A 20935-nucleotide genomic window follows, 5' to 3' on the forward strand; every position below is an offset into this window, starting at 1 on the left:
TGCTGTGTTACAGTGTGAGATATTCAAAGTCATACATACAGTCGACACTGGAACTCAGAAAAATGTTGGTGCTATATACCGTTGTAGTGTCCCTGACCATTTTCTCCGCGTCTGCCAACCGTGTGGTGCGTAGCTGCGGCACTTGCGAACCCAGCCTATGCGACCCTCTCCCGGTCGAGGGATGCAAGGCTGGCACCGTTCTTGACTCTTGCGGGTGCTGTTCACTTTGTGCGGCTGGAGAGGGGGAGGTTTGCGGTGGGCGCGGGTCCTCGGTAAAACGTTGTGCGTCTGGACTGGAGTGCGTAAAAAACGACAAGAACAAGAAGACCAAACTCGGCGTTTGCGCCTGCAAAACCAACTACGAAGTGTGCGGCTCTGACGGAGTGACCTATAAAACCGGGTGCGACTTGAAAGCTGCCAGCGCGAAAGCCGTGGAAGAAGAGAAGCCAGAAATCAACGTCCTGAATAAGGGGAAATGCGCGACAGGTAAGGACGGCATGAAGCTGTTTGCGGTCAAATCATAGATCCAGAGTTGTGTCTACGCGCTTGTGAAACGTGGAGAAACATAGGTGCAGTGCATGAAAATAACGGTCTTTACCGTCACTATAATATGGAAGCACAGTGGGTAGGCATTTGGGGATCATTTTGGTTATCTGACGTTTTATCAAATGTAGGCAATATTAAATCAGTTTAGCTTCCCAAAGTTCCATAGTATTGATTTTCTTAAAACTCTTAAATTGCATAACACAACAGAGTATACGTACAGAACTGACTGCCTATACATGAATGAGAGAAAAAATTCTAATCCTGGCATGGGTATGGCAGTGAAGAGTTAACACCACCCCTCTTTCTCCTTCTCTGCCAAAACAAACTGTCCTGAAGTCTACCCCAGTTGTGGGTAACAAGCCACTGGAGGCAGGAGCACCCTGGCTCATCTGTCTGTGTACAGCTGAAGCTTTATCGCAGAGGCCTGGGTTCGATTCCAGCCCGGGCCATTCTCTCCCATCCCCTCTACACTGTCTCTATCCCTGTAAAGCAGAAATTCCCTCAAGTAAAAAAAAAAACACAGACTGAAAGACGTCTTCCCTGGGTGGCATCTTGTCCGTATTGGCCATGAGCTGACATGTCTGAAATTCCAGCTTCAACAAGAGGGATTTGACATTTTGGAAAAGAGATGGGTTCTTGATCAAACAACACTACCCCGCTTACAAGCACACAGACACACCCTGTTGTTTTAAAACCGAGCCTGTTCAGTGAACCTTCACATGATCCATTATAGCTGCATGCCGGCTCAGGATTAGTCCAGAGAAAAGGGTTTGAGACCCGGGGGGGAACTTCACAGGCTGGCGGAAAAAGTCACGCCAGGCCAAACGCCCCAACTGTCTCCTGTTTTGTTTTCTTCCAGCAGGGCAGGGTCAGAGAGCAACTGCATCTACACCCAGGCCCAGGGGTCAGCGTAGAGTAATGCTCTGTTCAAGGCTATCCCTTATGCCTATAGAGTAATGCTCTGTTCAAGTTCAAGGCTATCCCTTATGCCTATAGAGTAATGCTCTGTTCAAGTTCAAGGCTATCCCTTCCCCCTGTAGAATAATACTGCGTTCAAATTCGAGGCTATCCCTTCCAGCTTCAAATACTCTACCACTGACCCATACCCATCCCCCTTTCCATTGTTGTTCTGATTGAGTAGATTTTACATGTGTTGAAATCTGCAAACCGTAATACCAGAAAGAAAATTCATTATGTGTCAAAAATGCCAAATGTTCATGGTTCATAGTTTCAACTCAATCTAAACTAACTGAAACCATGAATAGGATTATTTGTTTAATCTTTGGATGACTGTAATACTGGATGTGTGCAAGTAAAGTGTTTACAGTTAATATTTCACCAGATTCCTAAGTTAGGAATTGCTTTCTTAACCACAAGTAGGGGTGAATAATTATTTACTTAGAGAAGGTCACAAAAATTCCTTTCAGACTTCAGCAGGTTTAGGTATGTGCACATTTACATGACCCAAATTGTCAGCTATAATGTAAGTCATAACAAGCCTTTTCGGAATATCTCTTTGACATTTTCAGCTTGTCCGAGCTAGCTCCGGTGATTCCACCCTGAGGAGAAGATGAGCTCATGCAGGTAGACCTGGAGACAAACTCCAGCATATTAAATCCTCTCAATCTTCTCTCTCTCTATCCTCTTCTCCCCAGCACCTGTCATTGTGACGGCCCCCGGCGAGGTTTACAACGTGACTGGCTCCCAGGTTTTCCTCAGCTGTGAGGCCATCGGTATTCCCACCCCTGTGGTAACCTGGAAGAAGGTGGGACCTGTTAGAGGAGATAACTGTTCATAAAACACCTACCTGGCTGTGGGTCTCACACATTCTTTTCACTCTCTCTCCTCAATCCTCTCTCGCCTCTCACTCTCCCTTCACACTCTCTCACCTCTCTCACTCTTTCCTGTCACTCTCTCCTTTCACCCATGAAACCAATATTTCTACATGAAGGAAGGGGTACCACTACCCTACCTGGCCTTTCGTAAAATATCTGGCCAGACGTTTTTCTTTGTTTTGTCTCACTGGATCTTGGCTCCGTTCCACCACATCTTGACCTTGAGTACTTCTGGCTTGTAAACACAATCTTTTTTTGTTGTGAGAACAGACTGGATATATCCAAATAGATGTTTCCCCTCCCGCACTGGAAGAATGTTGTTATGTCTCACGTAGGAAGCGTACACTTCCTCTTTCCCATTCTGATCCTGAGAGTTGTTCCTACAAGGCCATCGCTGACCGCTTTTATCTGCTGTGTTTTAAGTTAATTTCTCGGGTCACATTCCCCGAGTCCTCCAGCCTTCCTACCGTAGGCTACTGTAGTGAGATCTACAGTGAGATGTTCATGAATGTTCCAGTCATATCACATTTTATTTGCATAGCCCTTTCAACAAGCAATGTCACAGAGATCTTAACGGATGCCCACAGATGAGCACCCATAACCAATCTAACCCCCCCCAGAGAATACAAGGAAAATCTCCCACCAAAACTCTCAGGGGGGACACAGAACGTTCCAGTCTAGCCCTCCGTACATCCACTTCCTCCTCTTGTTTTCTCTGACTGTGTACACGTCAGAGCAGGCTGTGAGGAGGAAGAGAGGGCTTTGTTACGCCCCCCCCCCCAACACGGACACAAAAACACAGGAACCAGAGGACAGGAAGTACTACATTACACCCTGCTATTCTACAGTTCAGACTCGATGCTTACACGGACAGTTGAGACTTTATACACCCCGGTCATGTTGTCGCCCTCTGGGGTCAGTCATGTGTGCTTTGAGCCTGGTCTGCAGATCTGCCTGAACCTGACAGAGCTAGCCTACTGTATCTTCTACATGCAAATGTAGGAGACCCTCAGGATTTCTCCTCCAAAGCTTCAAGCTCTTTTAAGAGGAGAATGTTATGGAGACGAGATTAGAGGCCCACCAAGCGAGCACATTCCACATGCATAGCGAAAGGACAGACCCCTCGTTGTGTTTTAATTACTGTAGCTAGCTGAGCTGATGTTGTCAGTTGGGTTTTTTTAGTTCGTTTTTTTGTAACATTTATTTAACCAGGCAAGTCATTAAGACCAAGTTCTTATTAACAATGGCAGCCTGGCCATTGGTTAAAGTCACTTGAGGGATAAGGGGAAATACGAATACATACTGTATACAAATAGTTTGTTGGTGAATGTGAGGAACGTTCCTTGGGTGATTTTCTCCAGTAACTCTAGCCGTGAGCCAGCTATGTTCTTTAGGGGACTGTTCTAACAGACCCTGGGTCTCTCCCCAGAGGAGAGCAGACCAAAGTAGAGCAGAGGAGAGGAGGAGAAAGTGAGGGAGGGAGAAAGACGAGGAAGGATATTTAGTGAATAATGAAGAGAGCAAGTAGAGTCAAGCTAGGAAAAAGACAAACATATTGGGAGAGGAGTGGAGCAGAGGGTTATAAGAAACTTCAGAGAATATATATGGTGAAGATACTGTTACTGAAAATGTGAGTGACTCTTTCCTGTAGGAGGCAATATTTCCTGTCACAGTGAATTACCGTGCTATAAATTCACTCGAAAAAAGCTGCCCAAAGACACTAGAAAAGACTTTTCACTCAACTTCATCATGCTAAGGGGGAAAGGAGGAGGGGAGAGCGCTTCAAATGTGAGATGGATGAAGTGGACCTCACAGGTCGGGTCATGTGTCTGTCATCCTTCATTCCTTCTCTACGTGTATCGAGTCTTGACAAGTCATCCACAGGATCGCTGGGTTTCCACCCCGATTCTAAATTTCCTTAGCGTCAGTTGGCGGTTTCCATACCCCAGAGCGTTAATGCATGAGCTGAGGTAATTTAAAGAAATAACATTTCGATTCACTTCGACAAGAAACTATTGAATGAAAGCTGTCGAACGTGAATTTCTCTCAATCTCAAGACCCCCATTGTAAGAGACTGCACATAGGCCTACGACTTATTTTTCTTGCTTAATGTAATGCCTGACACATTATTGAGCTTACAGAAAATCCAGTATGAATAGTTGTTTCTGTGAGTTTAGCTTACGTGCCTGTTAGCTGACATGTTACTTTGCAATGTCGCTAGTAAATAGGCGGACTACTGACCGTTCCTTGAATCTGAAATTCTTTAGAACTATAATAGACCACCGAAATACTGTTCGAACCACTCGCTTCTGATCCTTGACCTTCTGCAGTACTTTTTCTATTTAGATAAAAGCGTCAGATGAATACGTGAATGTAAAGTAATTTTTTGTGGCACTTCCAGATCTCCAGCAGTAAGAAGACAGAGCTGCTTCCGGGTGACAGAGACAACCTGGCCATCCAGACTCGAGGAGGCCCAGAGAAGCACGAGGTCACTGGTTGGGTGCTGGTGAGTACAGGCAGGGGCGCCGTATAGGGGGGAAAAGTTAGGACAATTGTGGGCGCCTGACAGACAGGGGCCCCAAAAAATAGGTAAACACTTATATAAAATTATATTTTATATAAACCATCATCATTGAGTATATATATTTCAAGTATAATAATAACATTAATGATCTCATTGTTTCTACTTGTTTTTTGCAATAAAAGTTAAATATCCCCTTTGACCAAAAAGTAAACATCCATATTGACCGACCCCCCCCCCCCCCCCCCTTTCTGCATGAAATGGTTTGTTTCTGCCTTAAGGATTTTTTAAATGTTGGCTTTTAATCTTGCATCAAATAGTGAACTGCATACTGTATGCAGACTTGCATGTACAAATAACCAGCAGTAAATATTGTGCCAGTACTAGTATTGAACTTCAAGAAGCAAGACAGTTGCAAGGTCGGATGACTGAGTGGTTAGGGAATCGGGCTACCAATCAGAAGGTTGCCGGTTCGATTCCTGGCCGTGATGTTGTGTCCTTGGGCAAGGCACTTCACCCTACTTGCCTGGGGGGAATGTCTCTGTATTTACTGTAAGTCGCTCTGGATAAGAGGGTCTGCTAAATGAGTTATGTAAAGCTTTTGATGGGACAGTTAGGTCCTAGAGATGTGGTGACAGCTGCGCATCGGGAGCCCAATGATTTTTTTTTGTCATGGGGCCCTAAATTCCTGGTGTTTCCCCTGAGTACAGGGACAACACACACACACACACACACATATGTAAACATACAGGCACATACACAAATGCGCACACACTTGAGAGCAAAGTAAGCGCGAAACAGCAAATAACTGTTTGGAAGAAGAATTCGGTATCTGTCTACACACCGCAGAACGTTAAATGTTTTACTTAGCTATAGGTCGCTCCAGCTGCCTTCCAGTGTTAACCATTAAAACAGTCTTATTAGAACATTACTCATGTGCCCTCGTCGACTACATCCACAGGAAGTGTGACCGAGACTTGTTTCTGCTGTAGTTAATGAAAAGCAAACATAGTTCAGTCTGGGTCAGCTGGATCTATGTCTCTCGCTGGTGGGGAGTTAACACGCTGGATGTTTGTGCTTGCATAGGGAGTGCGTGCACTCTTCTCCAGGTGCAGGTCAGGACTGCCCAGGCTGACAAATAATCACAAACAATCTTTCTGCATAAAATGATGCATATACTTGTCGTGATGGTCACACTAGATGGAATAGAAAAGTTGGATGTAGCAATGTTTGTGTTTCGTGCCGGCGTGCTTGCTTGCTTATCACACGGACATCTGGACAAACAAAATTGTTTGATAAGTGGACAAATACTGACTGTTCCTTGACTCTGACCACCGAAATACGGTAGAACTACGCTCTTCTTATCCTCGGTCTTCTGCTGCACCTTCTAGACGTACACGTTGTGTACGTGGGTTTGGATAAGCGTCTGCTAAATGAGTTACCGTGGTGTCCCTCTCAGATCTCGCCCCTGACCAAGGAGGAGGAGGGCTCCTACGAGTGCCATGCCACCAACGCCAAGGGAGAGGTGTCCGCCGTGGGTGCCATTCATGTGGTGGAGTCCATTGATGACATTCCTGTCAAGAAAGGTACACACACAAGCACATTCCGCACACACACGCATACACATGCCACACACACACACGTGCATTCACACCAGGCTGACCGGGCTTTCTGTTCCGCCGCCCCCCGGTTCTGGAACGCCCTCTCCGACCATCTGAGGGCACGTCAAACCACTGAGACTTTTAAAAAAGGACTAAAAACATTTATTTTTAGCAGATCTTATGAGTTTTAATTATCTAATTGTATTTTATATTGATGTTTTACCTTGTTTTATAATCTAAACTGTAGCACCTTGAGATCTGTTTTCGGATGAAAGGTGCGTTAGAAATAAAATGTATTATTTTTATAATTACGCATACGCACACACACAAAAGATCACGCTGAAGCGAGTGTGTGTTTATTACAAAGCTGTGGTGCATATCTGTCCTTTGGAAAAGTGCATCTGTATCATCAGTATATCAGTTAGATTAGAATGCAGCTGGTGTGTGTGTTTGCGTACCATTGCGTGTGTGTGGGGGGGTTAGCACATCTTTAGTCTATTTGTTCCGTCTCTCTGTGGAATTCAGAAGCCTCCCTTAGGTCTTAGGAGCAGCCTGTCTTGTCCAGGCATGTGGAGGAGAGTGACTGGCTGGCTGGTTGACTGGCTGGCTGGTTGACTGGCTATATATCTGCCTGGCTGGTTGACTGGCTGGCTATATATCTGGCTGGCTGGTTGACTGGCTGGCTATGTATATGGCTCGTTGACTGGCTGGCGATCTATCTGACTGGTTATCTATCTGGCTGTTTGACTGGCTGGCTATATATTTGCCTGGCTTGTTGATTGGCTGGCTGGCTATATATCTGGCTGGCTGGTTGACTGGCTGGCTATATATCTGGCTGGCTGGTTGACTGGCTGGCTGGTTGACTGGCTGACTATATGTCGTGGTAACTAGCTGGCTTGCTAGCTGGCAGGCTGACTAGCTGGCAGGTTGACTAACTGGCTGGCTAGCTCACTCTCAACAGACGTGTCTCGAGGCATAACTCCCTGCAAGCACTGACACATGCAACCTGAGGGAGTGGATCCTCTGGGCTGCCAAGCTGTGTGTGAACGAGACGTCCTGTACATCTCTGAAGGAACGCCCAAAACACCCTTTAGGCAACTTATTTTGTTCACAATGCTGAATGGTGTTTATTTAAAAAATATATATTTAAAAAAAAACGTCCAGGATTTACTTACAAGGTCTACGCTGTAGCCTTCTTTTGTCACTACCAGAGATCTGGAGGGAGTTTGTGTCCGAGGGGGGTATTCTTCGGTAGAGGGAAAGGAAAGTGGAACATGGATCCCAGAACATCACCGTCCTCTACTTGTGTGTTCTCAGTGACCAAGGACGATGAGCTGTGAGCGAGCTGATGTCCCCATGGCAACTCCTGACCGGATCAGGAGGCAGGAGAGGACCTCAACCACCCCCCCAACCACAAACAGGACCAGACCCCAACACTGAACCAGGAAGCCCGCCAGGCCTGGTGCTTTCTATCACAAAACATTTTTATTTGATCACTCCATGACATAGAAAAAGAGAAAAATAAACTATATTTATAGCTTTTGTACTGATGTTTGGTTGCACCCGTCAAACATTTGACTTACATTTACCATCACACACATCATTTATGTAAAAAGGTTGATGTTAAATCATTATTGCTTCCATCATATATTCAGAATATATGATGGAATACACAATGTTCTGTCAAACTCGCCAAACAAGTATTTTACAAGTCTGCCTCACCCTTGAGCCCCAAAAGATTACGATATATTTGTGAATTATTCCTTCTTTAAATGTTTTTTTTTTTTTTTAAGCTTAGCGGCAGTCTGGGTGCTCAACATAAAATTAGCAGTTTGTTGGTTAAAGCAGGAACAGACAGATTCCAAATTAAACAACTTGTCAACAACACAGCCTGAATGTAAACAGTACAGCCGCCATTCCGTTATTTTCAATGTACAAAACTCAGACTTCCTGTAAAGCACACAAATCATTCTTCCTCGTTAACAGGGCTTGGCAAGCCATGCAGACGTGCTTTTACACGAGCTATTGTACTGAGGGATGGAGACATACACACAGGCAAAACAAACACTCTCGCACTTTGACATAATCCCATCGCTTGCATGCCAAGAGCTTAACAACCAAACCAAACAGAGTTGGATGTCAGTGGTACTGTAAGGCCTTAGTTGAATATGCAACACATTTGAGATGGTTTGGAAGAGGAGATGTCTGTGTGAGTAGACACATTTACATTTAGTCATTTAGCAGACGCTCTTATCCAGAGCGACTTACAGTAAGTACAGGGACATTCCCCCCGAGGCAAGTAGGGTGAAGTGCCTTGCCCGTTCCAGCGTCATTTGACACGGCCGGGAATCGAACCAGCGACCTTCTGACTACAAGCCCGACTCCCTCACCGCTCAGCCACCTGACTCCCACACTATGGGTGCTGTTAGTGGAGTCCTGCAGCTCCAGAGTAGCCTCACTGGATCTGCAGGCTTCGCTCTTCAAGTTTTATTTTTTTCATTCAGACATTGTATGTTAATGTTGTATTCGCTTTGAAAGAAAGGCTTTACTAATACCATGATGTGACTCGTGTCGTATATTACTAATAAACAGATTTGACTTTAAGGTGTTGGTACAGTTATACTGGAAGTGATTGGTTACATGAAAAGGTGAGTTATGAGTAATAAAATATGTTCACAGGAGGTAGCTGTGGCTGCTCAGATAAATTACTGTAATAAAAGCTCTTCACACCCCATTAAAAACAAGTGTTTATTTCTTCTAATTTTACAAAAAACAACAGAGACAAAATGTTACTTTTCATTTCAGTACAATGATACAACACAAATGCCTTCCAATACATCAAAAAAGGGAAATGACAGTTGGCACTAAAATAAGCCAACTGTTAAGTTTCATTTTACATTCTCTTGATGCGCACCTTTCCAATATCCTCTTCTTCCCGCCATCCATCCCTCCCTCACCCCCACCATCCATCCCTCCCGGACCCCCGCAATCCATCCCTTCCTCACCCCCACCATCCATCCCTCCCTCACCCTCTCCCTTCATCCCTCTCACTCTGTGGAGATGATGTCTTTGACATTCCTCCAACACATAATTACGTGCCTAGACGGAGCTCCTAGCTGCTCATCACACGGGGCTCCGCCCCCTAGCTGGTCATCATGCGTGGGGCGATGCTCATGGACATGAGCTCCTGGAACAGCAGCTTGCAGGCGTACGGCATCCTCACCAGCGAGATCTGGAGGACCCAGGAGGGGACAGGGTTAGGGTTGAACATTTCCTGCATTTTCCTTAACCAATAGTTGAACACGTTAACAAGATATAAATTGCAAGTAATCGATTCATGATTAACATCCCTAGTTACAGCTCAACAGTAGTGGTCCACTCATACAAACACTCATCTACGACTACACAACACAAATGGTCTCTGGATCCATCACTGGAACGGAATAGCTACCAAACCCGAATTAAACATTTGACATGAGGTTTCGTTAATTCAGCAGACCTTTGAATACAGAGCACCCATGCAGCCGGGTCTCTCTCTAAGAGAAGGGCAGTGGGCGAGCCAGTACCTGGGTTTTGTTGCGGCAGCCCCGGCACTCGTAGGTGTGTGTGCGCGTGTTGGCGATGGCCATCAGGCCGCACAGGTTACACACGTGGACCTGGTAGGGGTCGGACGCCTCGAAGAGCCTCTCCTTCAGGAACTGAGCGGCTCCGTGGGCGATCTGGCAATCCCGCTCCATCTCTCCGAAACGCAGGCCGCCGTCACTGAGGAGCGGAGAGAGGCGATGGTGAGATACACCCAGAGAGGCGATGGTGAGATACACCCAGAGAGGCGATGGTGAGACACACCCAGAGAGGCGATGGTGAGATACACCCGCATCACAACCCTTCGCATGAAGTATACATACATCTAACGAGAGACAGCACACTTCTATACACATCTAACAATCAGACACTTTATATGTGTGTGTGTGTATACAGTATATATAAATACACACACACACACACACACACACTTTAAAGTACCAATGTCCTGAATGCATTTAGCCAACACTTTCATCCAAAAAATGGGGGGAGGGATTTGAACCTGTGCCCTCATGACCCCCAAATGCTCTAACCCCTGACCCCCGGTAGTGGTGCTGGCCAGCGGTGTCCAGGCAGCCTCACCGTGACCGACCCTCCATGGGCTGCCTGTTGAGGATCTGGACGGGCCCACGGGCACGGGAGTGGATCTTGTCGTCCACCATATGCTTCAGACGCTGGTAGTAGGTGGGCCCGATGAAGATCTGGGAGGTGAGCTTGCGGCCGGTGAAGCCGTTGTACAGCACCTGGTGGAGCAAGACGGAATCAGAGTTAAAACTCAATAACTTAAAATTAAGGATTTAGGGGTTTTGCTTTCAAAATAAACTTGCTTCTTTACCATCATACCCCAGAGACAGAGCGGGAGGGAGAGATAGAGGAATGGATGGAGGCATAGCTGGAGGGATAGATACAGGTGTTCTCTGGACGGACGGAGCTCACCTCGTTTCCACGGAGATGGTAGCCGTACTCAGACAGAAGGTTGGACACCTTCTGCACGTTCACAGCATCGTTGAAGGGTGTGGCGTCGCCGATCTCACCCTTGTTTGCAGACACCTGGAGGGACAGAGACACAGGGAGGATGAGAGAGAGACAGGGAGGATGAGAGAGAGACAGGGAGGATGAGAGAGAGACAGGGAGGATGAGAGAGAGACAGGGAGGATGAGAGAGAGACAGGGAGGATGAGAGAGACAGGGAGGATGAGAGAGACAGGGAGGATGAGAGAGAGACAGGGAGGATGAGACAGAGAGACAGGGAGGATGAGACAGAGACAGGGAGGATGAGACAGAGACAGGGAGGATGAGAGAGAGACAGGGAGGATGAGACAGAGACAGGGAGGATGAGAGAGAGACAGGGAGGATGAGAGAGAGACAGAGAGGATGAGAGAGAGACAGAGAGGATGAGAGAGAGACAGGGAGGATGAGAGAGAGACAGGGAGGATGAGAGAGAGACAGGGAGGATGAGAGAGAGACAGGGAAGATGAGAGAGAGACAGGGAGGATGAGAGAGAGACAGGGAGGATGAGAGAGAGACAGGGAGGATGAGAGAGAGACAGGGAGGATGAGAGAGAGACAGAGAGGATGAGAGAGAGACAGGGAAGATGAGAGAGAGACAGGGAGGATGAGAGAGAGACAGGGAGGATGAGAGAGAGACAGGGAGGATGAGAGAGAGACAGAGAGGATGAGAGAGAGACAGAGAGGATGAGAGAGAGACAGAGAGGATGAGAGAGAGACAGGGAAGATGAGAGAGAGACAGGGAGGATGAGAGAGAGACAGGGAGGATGAGAGAGAGACAGGGAGGATGAGAGAGAGACAGGGAGGATGAGAGAGAGACAGGGAGGATGAGAGAGAGACAGGGAGGATGACCGAGAGCGACCAACAGATTATCTTAGAGACCAATAAGATGACAGTACCTTGCCCTGGAGACACTCGATCAAATGGCCAACTGTCATTCTGGAGGGGATGGCGTGGGGGTTGATGATGATGTCTGGGGTGATGCCCTCGCACGTGAATGGCATGTCCTAAGGAGAGAGGGGGGGGTGGGGGGGAGAGAGAGAGAGAGAGAGAGAGAGAGAGAGAAAGGGAGACAAAGAGAGGGAGAGGCAGAGAGAGAGGAGACAAAGAGAAGTAGGGAGAGAGGGACAGAGAAAGGAGACAACAGGTTCACTCTATAATGGTCCCAAACCAGTTTCAGAGGCATATTATCTTTCACAAACGTGATATGTGAAACCCCAGTCTCTCCCCGCTCAGCTGCAGACTGTGCAGCACACCTTCAGGGGGCGAACCACTGTGTGGACTCTTTACCTCCTGTCTGTACTGGATCCCACAGGTCCCCTTCTGTCCATGCCGACTGGCGAACTTGTCACCGATCTGAGGAATACGAACCGAGCGGACCTGCAGGAAACGATAGATCACGTTTAGGGCCAGACGAGAGCAGAGGGCCTCTGAGTCTTTGGGGAGCCCACAGCCCGAGCAGAGGGCCTCTGAGTCTCTGGGGAGCCCACAGCCCGAGCAGAGGGCCTCTGAGTCTCTGGGGAGCCCACAGCCCGAGCAGAGGGCCTCTGAGTCTCTGGGGAGCCCCACAACCCCGAGGCTGCAGAAATAAACACCCTGTCAGCCGAGCGCACGCAGCCAGGCCATCTGTCATCGCTGCCACATCAGGGAGCCAGGCATGTGTGCTCACCTCAGGGGTGATTGACTGAGGTTGCTGTCACTGGGAGAGAATGCTGCCTGGAGCAGTCAGATTAGGGCGTATTCAAACCTGTCCATACCTTGTCTGTCATACATGCCTAACCTTTACCTGGGACTCTGTCAGAAGCTGTCAGCCTGGGTGATTTGTTGCCCGATTTTACAACCTGATGCTCTTTGGATACACGGTCATACAAACAGGAAAGGTGCCATGATAGTTACATGCCATTTTGACTCGAATTGGGAATAACTAAAAGAAGAGAAAAAGTTACATTCCACAAACAATTTTTAGTTTCCTTGACTCCCAAGATCAGACTTCACCAGCAGGGTCAGAAGCCCAAACATTGTATAAAAGCGTCTGCTACAAGAAGAAAAACAAACCCTCTTAAGAATGTGCCTCGCCAACTCACACAACCGTAAAAACAGACCCCATCCTGTCCCCCCGTAAAGCAGACTTCTCACCCTGATCTTGCAGAACTTGTAGCCCTCCTGGTTGAGGGTGACCATGACCTGGTCCACGATGCCCGTCTCGCTGGTGCGGAGGAAGGTGCTGCAGTCCCTCTTGGTGTAGCGGCGGTTGGTGCTGTCCAGCTCGTCATCGTTCTCCGGCAGCGTCACCGTCTTGCCGATGATGACGTCCTCGCCGGACACTCGCACGCCGGGCGCGATCAGCCCGTCGTCGTCCAGCTTGTCGTAGATGGCGTGTCTCATCCCTGGGAGGCAGGGGAGGGAGGGAGGCAGGGGAGGGAGGGAGGCAGGGGAGGGAGGGAGTGTGTCGGTTCAGGCATGCTTTATCGTGTGAGAACCTCTAATGGTACACAAAAGCTCTTAGTTTACACCTTAGTCACAGCTATAGAAATCCCCAAACAAAGCAGGGAGGTCAGGTTTCTCTCAGAGCTGTGTCAGAGCTCGGTACCTACCCTGACAGGTCTCTCTGGTGGGCTTCTCAAAGATCTCCTCCTGCTCAAAGCCCTTCTTCGACTCCTGTTCTTTGTAGGAGCGGTAGAACACAGACCTGGAACACACACACACACATCAATATGGGTTGGTTCCTGACAGGATGTTTAAATGCAGGGGTGGGTTGTATTCTGTGAGATAAAGATCATACACGACACACACCTGAAGAATCCCCGGTCCACAGCAGATCTGTTCATGATGACAGAGTCCTCCTGGTTGTATCCAGTATATGAGGCAATAGCCACAATAGAGTTGATCCCTGCATAGGTCATACAGAGGTCATACAGAGGTCATACGTCACAACCAGCAGCAGGCAGGTCTCCTACAGCCTCAATGAAAACTACCCTAAAACCAAACTGTCTCCCCAGTTCCCTCTCCCCCTGGCCTGCCCCCAGCCCTCCCCTCTCTGACCTGCGGGCAGCTCTCTGAAGCGGAGGTACTCCATGGAGCGGGTGGTGACCAGGGGCTTCTGGGGGTAGTACAGCACGTGGGCCAGGGTGTCCATGCGCACGTGGAAGTTGGTGATGTACACTCCCATGGCCTGCTTCCCCATGGCAGACTGGTACGTGTTCCTGGGGGACTGGGGACACCAGAGAGAATCACATCCTACCCCTCCGGATTTACAATTGTGGTTCTACCTGGTGGTGGTTCTACCTGGTGGTGGTTCTACCTGGTGGTGGTCCTACCTGGTGGTGGTCCTACCTGGTGGTGGGCTTACCTGGTTGTGGTCAGGGAAGGGGATGATGGAGGCGCACACCCCCAGGATCATGGAGGGGTGGATCTCACAGTGGGTGTAGGTGGAGCAGTAGGCCACGCCCTTCTCCTGGAGGTCGTCAGGGGTCATGGCCAGCATCACCGTCTCCTCCTCCAGGGTGTCGATGTACTCCACCACCCCACTGGCCACCAGGTCCTGCCAGCTGGGGAGACACACAACCCTCAATATCATCCTCTAACATCATCCTCAATATCATCCTCTAACATCATTGTCCTCTAACACTGTGCTCAATATCTTCCCCTAACATCATCCTCAACACTATCTTCAACATCATCCTCAATATCATCCTCTAACATCATCCTCTAACATCATCCTCTAACATCATTCTCTAACATCCTCCTCTAACATCCTCCTCTAACATCCTCCTCTAACATCCTCCTCTAACGTCATCCTCTAACATCATGCTCTAACATCATCCTCTAACATCATCCTCTAACGTCATCCTCTAACATCATGCTTTAACATCCTCCTCTAACATCATCCTCTAACGTCATCCTCTAACATCATGCTCTAACATCCTCCTCTAACATCATCCTCTAACATCCTCCTCTAACATCATCCTCTAACATCATCCTCTAACATGGCCTCCCAGGACCCACCTGTAGTTGTTGTACTCTCTCTCCTTCAGCTGGTCGATGTGTCTCCTCTTCAGCAGCAGCTTTTGTTTCTCTACGATCAGCAGGGGGCGACAGATCCTGCCTGCGTCCGTGTAGATCCTGATCTCCCTCTCTCTGATGTCCCTGATCATGGACACCTGGACACACAGACACACACACAGTCCATAACCAGGAAATCACACCACACACACAGCTCAGCCGGTCTGCCGTCCTCCAGACAGGGGCTGCCGTCCCGTTGGAGAGGGTTTGTATTTTCACCTCAGATACGATGATGTCCATCTGCCTCCTCAGTTTCCTCAAGGTGTTCATCAGCTGCTCTGGGTCTTTGTGGATCCCCACCCAGCAGCCGTTCACAAAGATCTTGGTGGCGCTGAGAGGGTGAAGGGAGGACACAAGCTGCTTTAATATACTGACCAGGTACGATCAACAGCTCACTGTACCATCAGATGGTCTGTTATCATTCTAATGATACACCCCTGACAATAATACTCATAGACAAGCGTCCATTTCTGTTTCAGCCTGGTTCTGGTGTGGTGCTGCCACCTGGTGGCAGAGGCGTGTACTACTCACTCAGCAATGGCGGCTGGTGAGATCTCCTCCAGGTTCTCCATGCTCCACTCCTCCAGGAACTCCAGGATGGGCGAGGGCTGCGAGCCCACGGAGATGTAGGCCATGAGGGCCAGGTTCTTCACCAGCCCTACAGCGTGGCCCTGCGAGGGGGGAACACACACACCTGCTGTTAACAGGAGCAGTGCCTGTGAGGAGCTTCGTAGGAGAGCTGGGTTCAGAAGTGTGCTGGGGGGTGGGTGCAGTGTGGCTGGTGGAGTATCAGACTGCAGGTGGAAGGATGTGGTTATCGTGTCTGGTGAATACAGACCGTTCCTTGGCTCTGACCGATCAAAATACTATTTGAATTCCTCACTTGCTTGATATCCATGCTGTATTTTAGATATGCACTGTGTGTGTGTGTACCTTTAGATAAAAGCATCTAAATGACTACAAATATAATTAAAGAGAAAACATTAAGAAGAAAAAAGAGAAAGCTTCCAAGACAGTGAAACCAAGCCTTAACCACGAGGCCCGGGTTAAAGCCCACCTCAGCCGTGAGCAGTGAGGAGGCATGGGTGGGGTGGGGGGGGGGAGCCTACCTCCGGGGTCTCTGCAGGACACACCATCCCCCACAGGGTGTTGTGGAGCTGCCGGGGCTTGGCCAGCTTGCCGTCCCGGCCGATGGGGGAGTTGACGCGCCGGAGATGGGAGAGGGTGGAGGCGAAGGTCAGCCGGTTCAACACCTACGAGACAGAGGAGAGGCAGAGGAGAGTTGGAGCGCTGCTGGCTCGGGTGGAGCCAGACAAGACAACATGCTATTAATGTACACATCTTAATGTACACACTGACTGAGGCCGGATTATCTAGACTAACAGCTCTGAGATACCCCAGCCCTGTATCTCCTACCTGAGATACCCCAGCCCTGTATCTCCTACCTGAGATACCCCAGCCCTGTATCTCCTACCTGAGATAACCCAGCCCTGTATCTCCTACCTGAGATACCCCAGCCCTGTATCTCCTACCTGAGATACCCCAGCCCTGTATCTCCTACCTGAGATACCCCAGCCCTGTATCTCCTACCTGAGATACCCCAGCCCTGTATCTCCTACCTGAGATACCCCAGCCCTGTATCTCCTACCTGAGATACCCCAGCCCTGGCCTGATGGGCCTTCTTCACATCGCCCCAGTTCCCCGTGGCCAGGGAGTACTTGAGCCCGTCAGAGATGATGCGAGTCTTGATGGCCAGTTCCAGGTTGAAGTCCTTCCCTCGGTCGATGAACTTCTGGGCGTAGATCCTGATCTCCTTCAGCAAGTTCTTAAACATTCTGGGTTTTATGAAATAAAAACAGATCTTGGTTAGTCCTTCGCAGATGTTTGGCTGAGGGAGAGCTGTGATTGGCTGAGTGAGATCTTACCCTCTGAACAGGAAGGCCAACAATGGACCAGCCAGGTCCAACCTCTTGTTGCCATAGTGATCTCTGTCATCCAGCTCTCTCCTCCCCAGGGCTGCCAGGAGGAGTCTGTGTACCATATACCTGCACGCACACACACACACACACACACACAGGTTCAAATGTCTCTCTGTATGCCGCTTTGGGTACAAGAGTCTGGTTAAGCTGGTTATAGGTGATGATCTCGGCTGTGAAGCCCTCTGAGACACTGCCTCTATAAAGGGCTATGCAAATAAAGTTTGACTTGAGATGTAAACACAACATTATTCCACCCCTCACCCTAGGAAGTAGGCCTTCTTGGTCTCGCAGAAGTCGCTGACTCCCACGTGAGGCAGCACCTCCTTCTGCAGCACCTCCTTGGCGTACTTGATCCTCCTCTCCTTGGTGACGCCAGGCTTGGCTCCTCGGGAGCCAATGAAGTTGAGAGCCACGTTCTGCTCCTGGATCACGAAGGCCTCGTCCAGGGACGGCTTCACCTGCACAGAGGCCACAGGAGAGGCAGGGAGGGACAGGAGAGGCATAAGAGAGGCAGGGAGGGAGACAGAGTAGAGGCAGGGAGAGACAGGAAGTCACAGGTGAGGCAGGGAGGCATAGGAGTGGCCAGGAGGATTAAGGATTCTGTTTCTTAAAAAGGAAAAGGTAAAATGGCATCTGCTAAATGTTGTCATGCAAATCGTTTTCATTCCAACAATCTGGGGTTTGTTTCAATACCATCTCCATCATCTCAGGGTCATCAAAGTCATAGATGATGTGTTCCAGGATGTCCCTGTCAGACACAAAGCCCAGGGCACGGAACACGATGATGATGGGCACTTCCTGTCTGATGTAAGGCAGGGTGGAGACTATCCTCTGACCAATGGCACTCTTCTTCACTCCCTGGAAGACATGCCCACACCGGTAAACAGACGGTTAGTGGTGCTATGAAGGAACAGGAACAGGAACTAAACAGGAAACAGGCCGTGCTTCAGCCATTTGTATGTAGAGATGGAGAGAGAGATAGCCAAACAGACAGAAATAGATAAGATATATGAAGATAGAAAAGATGGCTTGATAAGATGACTAGATGAGATGGCTAGATGAGACAGTCAGACAGGACTGGGTGGAGGTAGGGTGGGGGTCTCCACAGGAGGGCAGCTGTGCGGTCTCTCACCTGTCCTCCTCTGGCCATCATGCTGACCCAGATGGAGCTGGTGGGGCGGGAGGAGTTCTCCAGGCAGGAGCGACACTCCCCCGTGTAGGCATACTTGGAGTCCTTCTTGGCGAACACGTACACAGTGTTGGTGGCCATCTTCTCCTGGGCGATCAGAACCTGCCGGAACCCACAGAGAATCGTTAATTGTTGGTTGAAAAGCCCAGGGACGATTCGATTGAGACGATCTATGGGACAAGTTGAAAACACTAATCCATCTGTCCCTCCCTCTTTACCTCTCCTTCTCTCCCCAACTCTCAGCCTCTTCCTCCCCCCCCCCCCCCATATGTGTCCCTCCCTCCCCCTCTCTCTCTCCCTCTCTCCCTCCCTCCCCCTCTCTCCCTCCCTCCCTCCCTCCCTCCCCCCCTCCCTCCCTCCCTCCCTCCCTCCCTACCTCCCTCCCTCCCTCCCTCCCTCCCTCCCTCCCTCCCTCTCTCTCTCTCTCTCCCTCCCTCTCTGCATCTCCCCCTCTGTAACTCCCCCCTCCTCCTACCTTCTCAGAGCCGTTGATGATGAAGTATCCTCCGGGGTCCAGAGGGCACTCGTTGAGCTCACAGAGATCTCGGTCGGTCAGGCCGCTGAGCAGGCAGTAGGTGGACCTCAGCATGATGGGGATCTTCCCGATGAAGGTCTTCTGGTGCTGGGTCAGCAGCTGGTCCTCCCCCTCCTTGATGATGGTCTTGGTGATGTCCACGTACAGGGGAGCAGAGTACCTGCACGGGATACGAGGGGTCAAAGGTCATTTCATTCATTTTCATTTAAAAGGGGTCAAAGGTCAACTTAGTCTATGTTAAACTTAGTCTATTCATTCAGAAGACTTTTTACGCCAAATAATGTTTTCCCCCCTCCATTGTGACATGAAATTCTATTTATTTACATCCATTTAAAAGGCCCCTGTGTATTTTGTATACGCCATTGTGGTCCAGCCGACTGCGTTTATGATACTGGTGTTGCCACAGACGGCTGTGAATCACGGCGTCAACGGGGGATGAAGGAGGGGAGGCAGGCAGACGTACGTGAGGTTTCGGAGTCTGGCCTCGTTGGGCATCATGGGCGAGGGGGCTCCATCCCTCTCCCAGTGGGTGGGTTTGGACAGATAGATCTGCTCGAACTTCAGCAGGTACCGAGGCTGCGGAGACACAACGTGTTATTCAGATGGGCCGGCGGGGTTACAGGATGGAGGGACACATCTCTGCACAGCGTATACCTCCAACAGGCCTTGTGAGATGACCTTTGACCTTGTGAGGGATGGTCACGGGGTCAAACATATGGAAACTAAATTGTTATTCTGAATGTTTAACTTTTTTTTTCTTATTGTCATTGTTTTAATATATGATATATATCCTTAACACAAATCTTTTTATCTTTATATATATTTTACTACTATGTTTGTCTGCACCAACACCACAAGAGCAAATTCCTTGTATGTAAAAGATTACGACTGATATACAGTAGAGCTGCAATTCCGATCCTTGATCTTCTGCTGTACTGTGTAAATGCACTATTTGTGTGTTGCTTTGGATAAAAGCGTCCGAATGAAGCTGAAGGAATAACATGTCACTAAAATGCTCCAGAGACCCAGCTCTGAGTCATGTGTGTTGCGGCTGGTCGCTCACCGGCTCCTCCACCTCTCCTGACGTGTGTTGGGCCTCAGCCTGCAGGTCGATGGGAGGGGCATCCTCCACGATCCTCTGCACGGACATCTGGATGAACTCGTCAAAGGAGTCCAGCTGCTGCCGCACCAAGCCCTTCTCATCGAAGTAGGAGCTGCGGGGGAATACGGACATTTCAGACAGGTGGATATATTGATGTGGAAAAGTAAAGAAAGTGCGTGTACTTCTTATCGCGATTTTATGAGTTTGTGTAGCGCTTTTTTTTTTTACCTGATGACAATCCAGCAGGCTTCCTGCCACAAATCTGGTGTGATTTCATCTTCATCTTCATCATATTGAATATCTAAATATCATGACAAAACAAATACATTTTCCTTCTGAAATGACAAGCAAGATAGGGTCACTGTGAAAAAATATTACCTTAATACCCCCATTTTTTATGTATTTATATAGATAACTAGCTAGGCAACTGTCTAATGTAACTAAGGATATATTTCGATTTAGCTAACTCTCATGCAGGTCAAACAAACTTGAAACCGCTAGACTACGTTAGCTAGAGCTAGCTAGCTACGTAAGTGGAGCTACATAAGTACAGTACACACAGTTGCTGAGCCACTGTATAGATCAATATACGTAGTCACGGGAAACACCAGGGTTCAGGTGCTAGATCGGCGCCAGTTATTTATTTATTTAATCGACATACTGTATTTAGCACTACATAACTCTCATTGATGCGGTACTGGCGCCATATTAGCTTACCCATAACGTTAGGCTAATGACTTCATATAACTCTGTAAAATGCATTGGTCAAATATATGTCAACGTCAAAACTCACCCTCATCTTGGTCATACATCTCTGAACCCTAAATATTCACGTTAATACGCAGAAACGTATAATACACTCAGAATTGTATGTGATTGTTTCAACAGTGTGCTTAACGTTGGCTAACGTTATGCACTTTGCTAGCTACTAAGCTAAACGTACACAAAAAGATGTCCGCTTCTTCAACGTCATTTCC

At 48.6% G+C, this 20935-nt stretch overlaps 2 protein-coding genes across 2 annotated transcripts; one reads left to right on the plus strand and one right to left on the minus strand.

Annotated features, from left to right (window-relative positions):
• Window positions 1-25: 25 nt before the first annotated feature.
• On the plus strand, window positions 26-9247 carry igfbp7 (insulin-like growth factor binding protein 7). Its single transcript, XM_067247109.1, has 5 exons — window positions 26-486; window positions 2202-2311; window positions 4783-4887; window positions 6362-6488; window positions 7821-9247. The coding sequence occupies exons 1-5, from the start codon at window positions 63-65 to the stop codon at window positions 7841-7843; spliced, it is 789 nt and encodes a 262-aa protein (XP_067103210.1). The 5' UTR covers window positions 26-62; the 3' UTR covers window positions 7844-9247.
• A 285-nt stretch (window positions 9248-9532) lies between these two features.
• On the minus strand, window positions 9533-20876 carry polr2b (RNA polymerase II subunit B). The gene is made up of 25 exons (XM_067247750.1): window positions 20752-20876; window positions 20187-20259; window positions 19920-20070; window positions 19320-19432; window positions 18797-19016; window positions 18265-18423; window positions 17826-17990; window positions 17394-17590; window positions 17079-17198; window positions 16802-16988; window positions 16263-16406; window positions 15685-15824; window positions 15373-15484; window positions 15097-15251; window positions 14441-14639; window positions 14134-14302; window positions 13885-13981; window positions 13686-13780; window positions 13228-13478; window positions 12382-12471; window positions 11991-12098; window positions 11022-11135; window positions 10668-10828; window positions 10070-10265; window positions 9533-9735 (listed from the first exon to the last, which is right to left on the minus strand). Exons 1-25 carry the CDS (start codon window positions 20768-20770, stop codon window positions 9646-9648), a joined length of 3525 nt encoding a protein of 1174 aa, XP_067103851.1. The 5' UTR covers window positions 20771-20876; the 3' UTR covers window positions 9533-9645.
• Window positions 20877-20935: the final 59 nt, after the last annotated feature.

The sequence above is a fragment of the Osmerus mordax genome, chromosome 12 (genome assembly GCF_038355195.1).
Source record: "Osmerus mordax isolate fOsmMor3 chromosome 12, fOsmMor3.pri, whole genome shotgun sequence".
Taxonomy (NCBI): Eukaryota; Metazoa; Chordata; class Actinopteri; order Osmeriformes; family Osmeridae; genus Osmerus; species Osmerus mordax.

Excerpts from the sequence above, each read along its gene's own strand:
- igfbp7 (XM_067247109.1), top strand. The coding sequence starts at position 63 with ATGTTGGTGCTATATACCGTTGTAGTGTCCCTGACCATTTTCTCCGCG. Across the intron at positions 2,312-4,782 it reads CTGTGGTAACCTGGAAGAAG|ATCTCCAGCAGTAAGAAGAC; the intron begins GTGGGACCTGTT and ends TGGCACTTCCAG. Across the intron at positions 4,888-6,361 it reads AGGTCACTGGTTGGGTGCTG|ATCTCGCCCCTGACCAAGGA; the intron begins GTGAGTACAGGC and ends TGTCCCTCTCAG.
- polr2b (XM_067247750.1), bottom strand. Across the intron at positions 18,424-18,796 it reads TCATCAACGGCTCTGAGAAG|GTTCTGATCGCCCAGGAGAA; the intron begins GTAGGAGGAGGG and ends GGGTTCCGGCAG. Across the intron at positions 11,136-11,990 it reads TCGAGTGTCTCCAGGGCAAG|GTGTCTGCAAACAAGGGTGA; the intron begins GTACTGTCATCT and ends CTGTCCCTCCAG.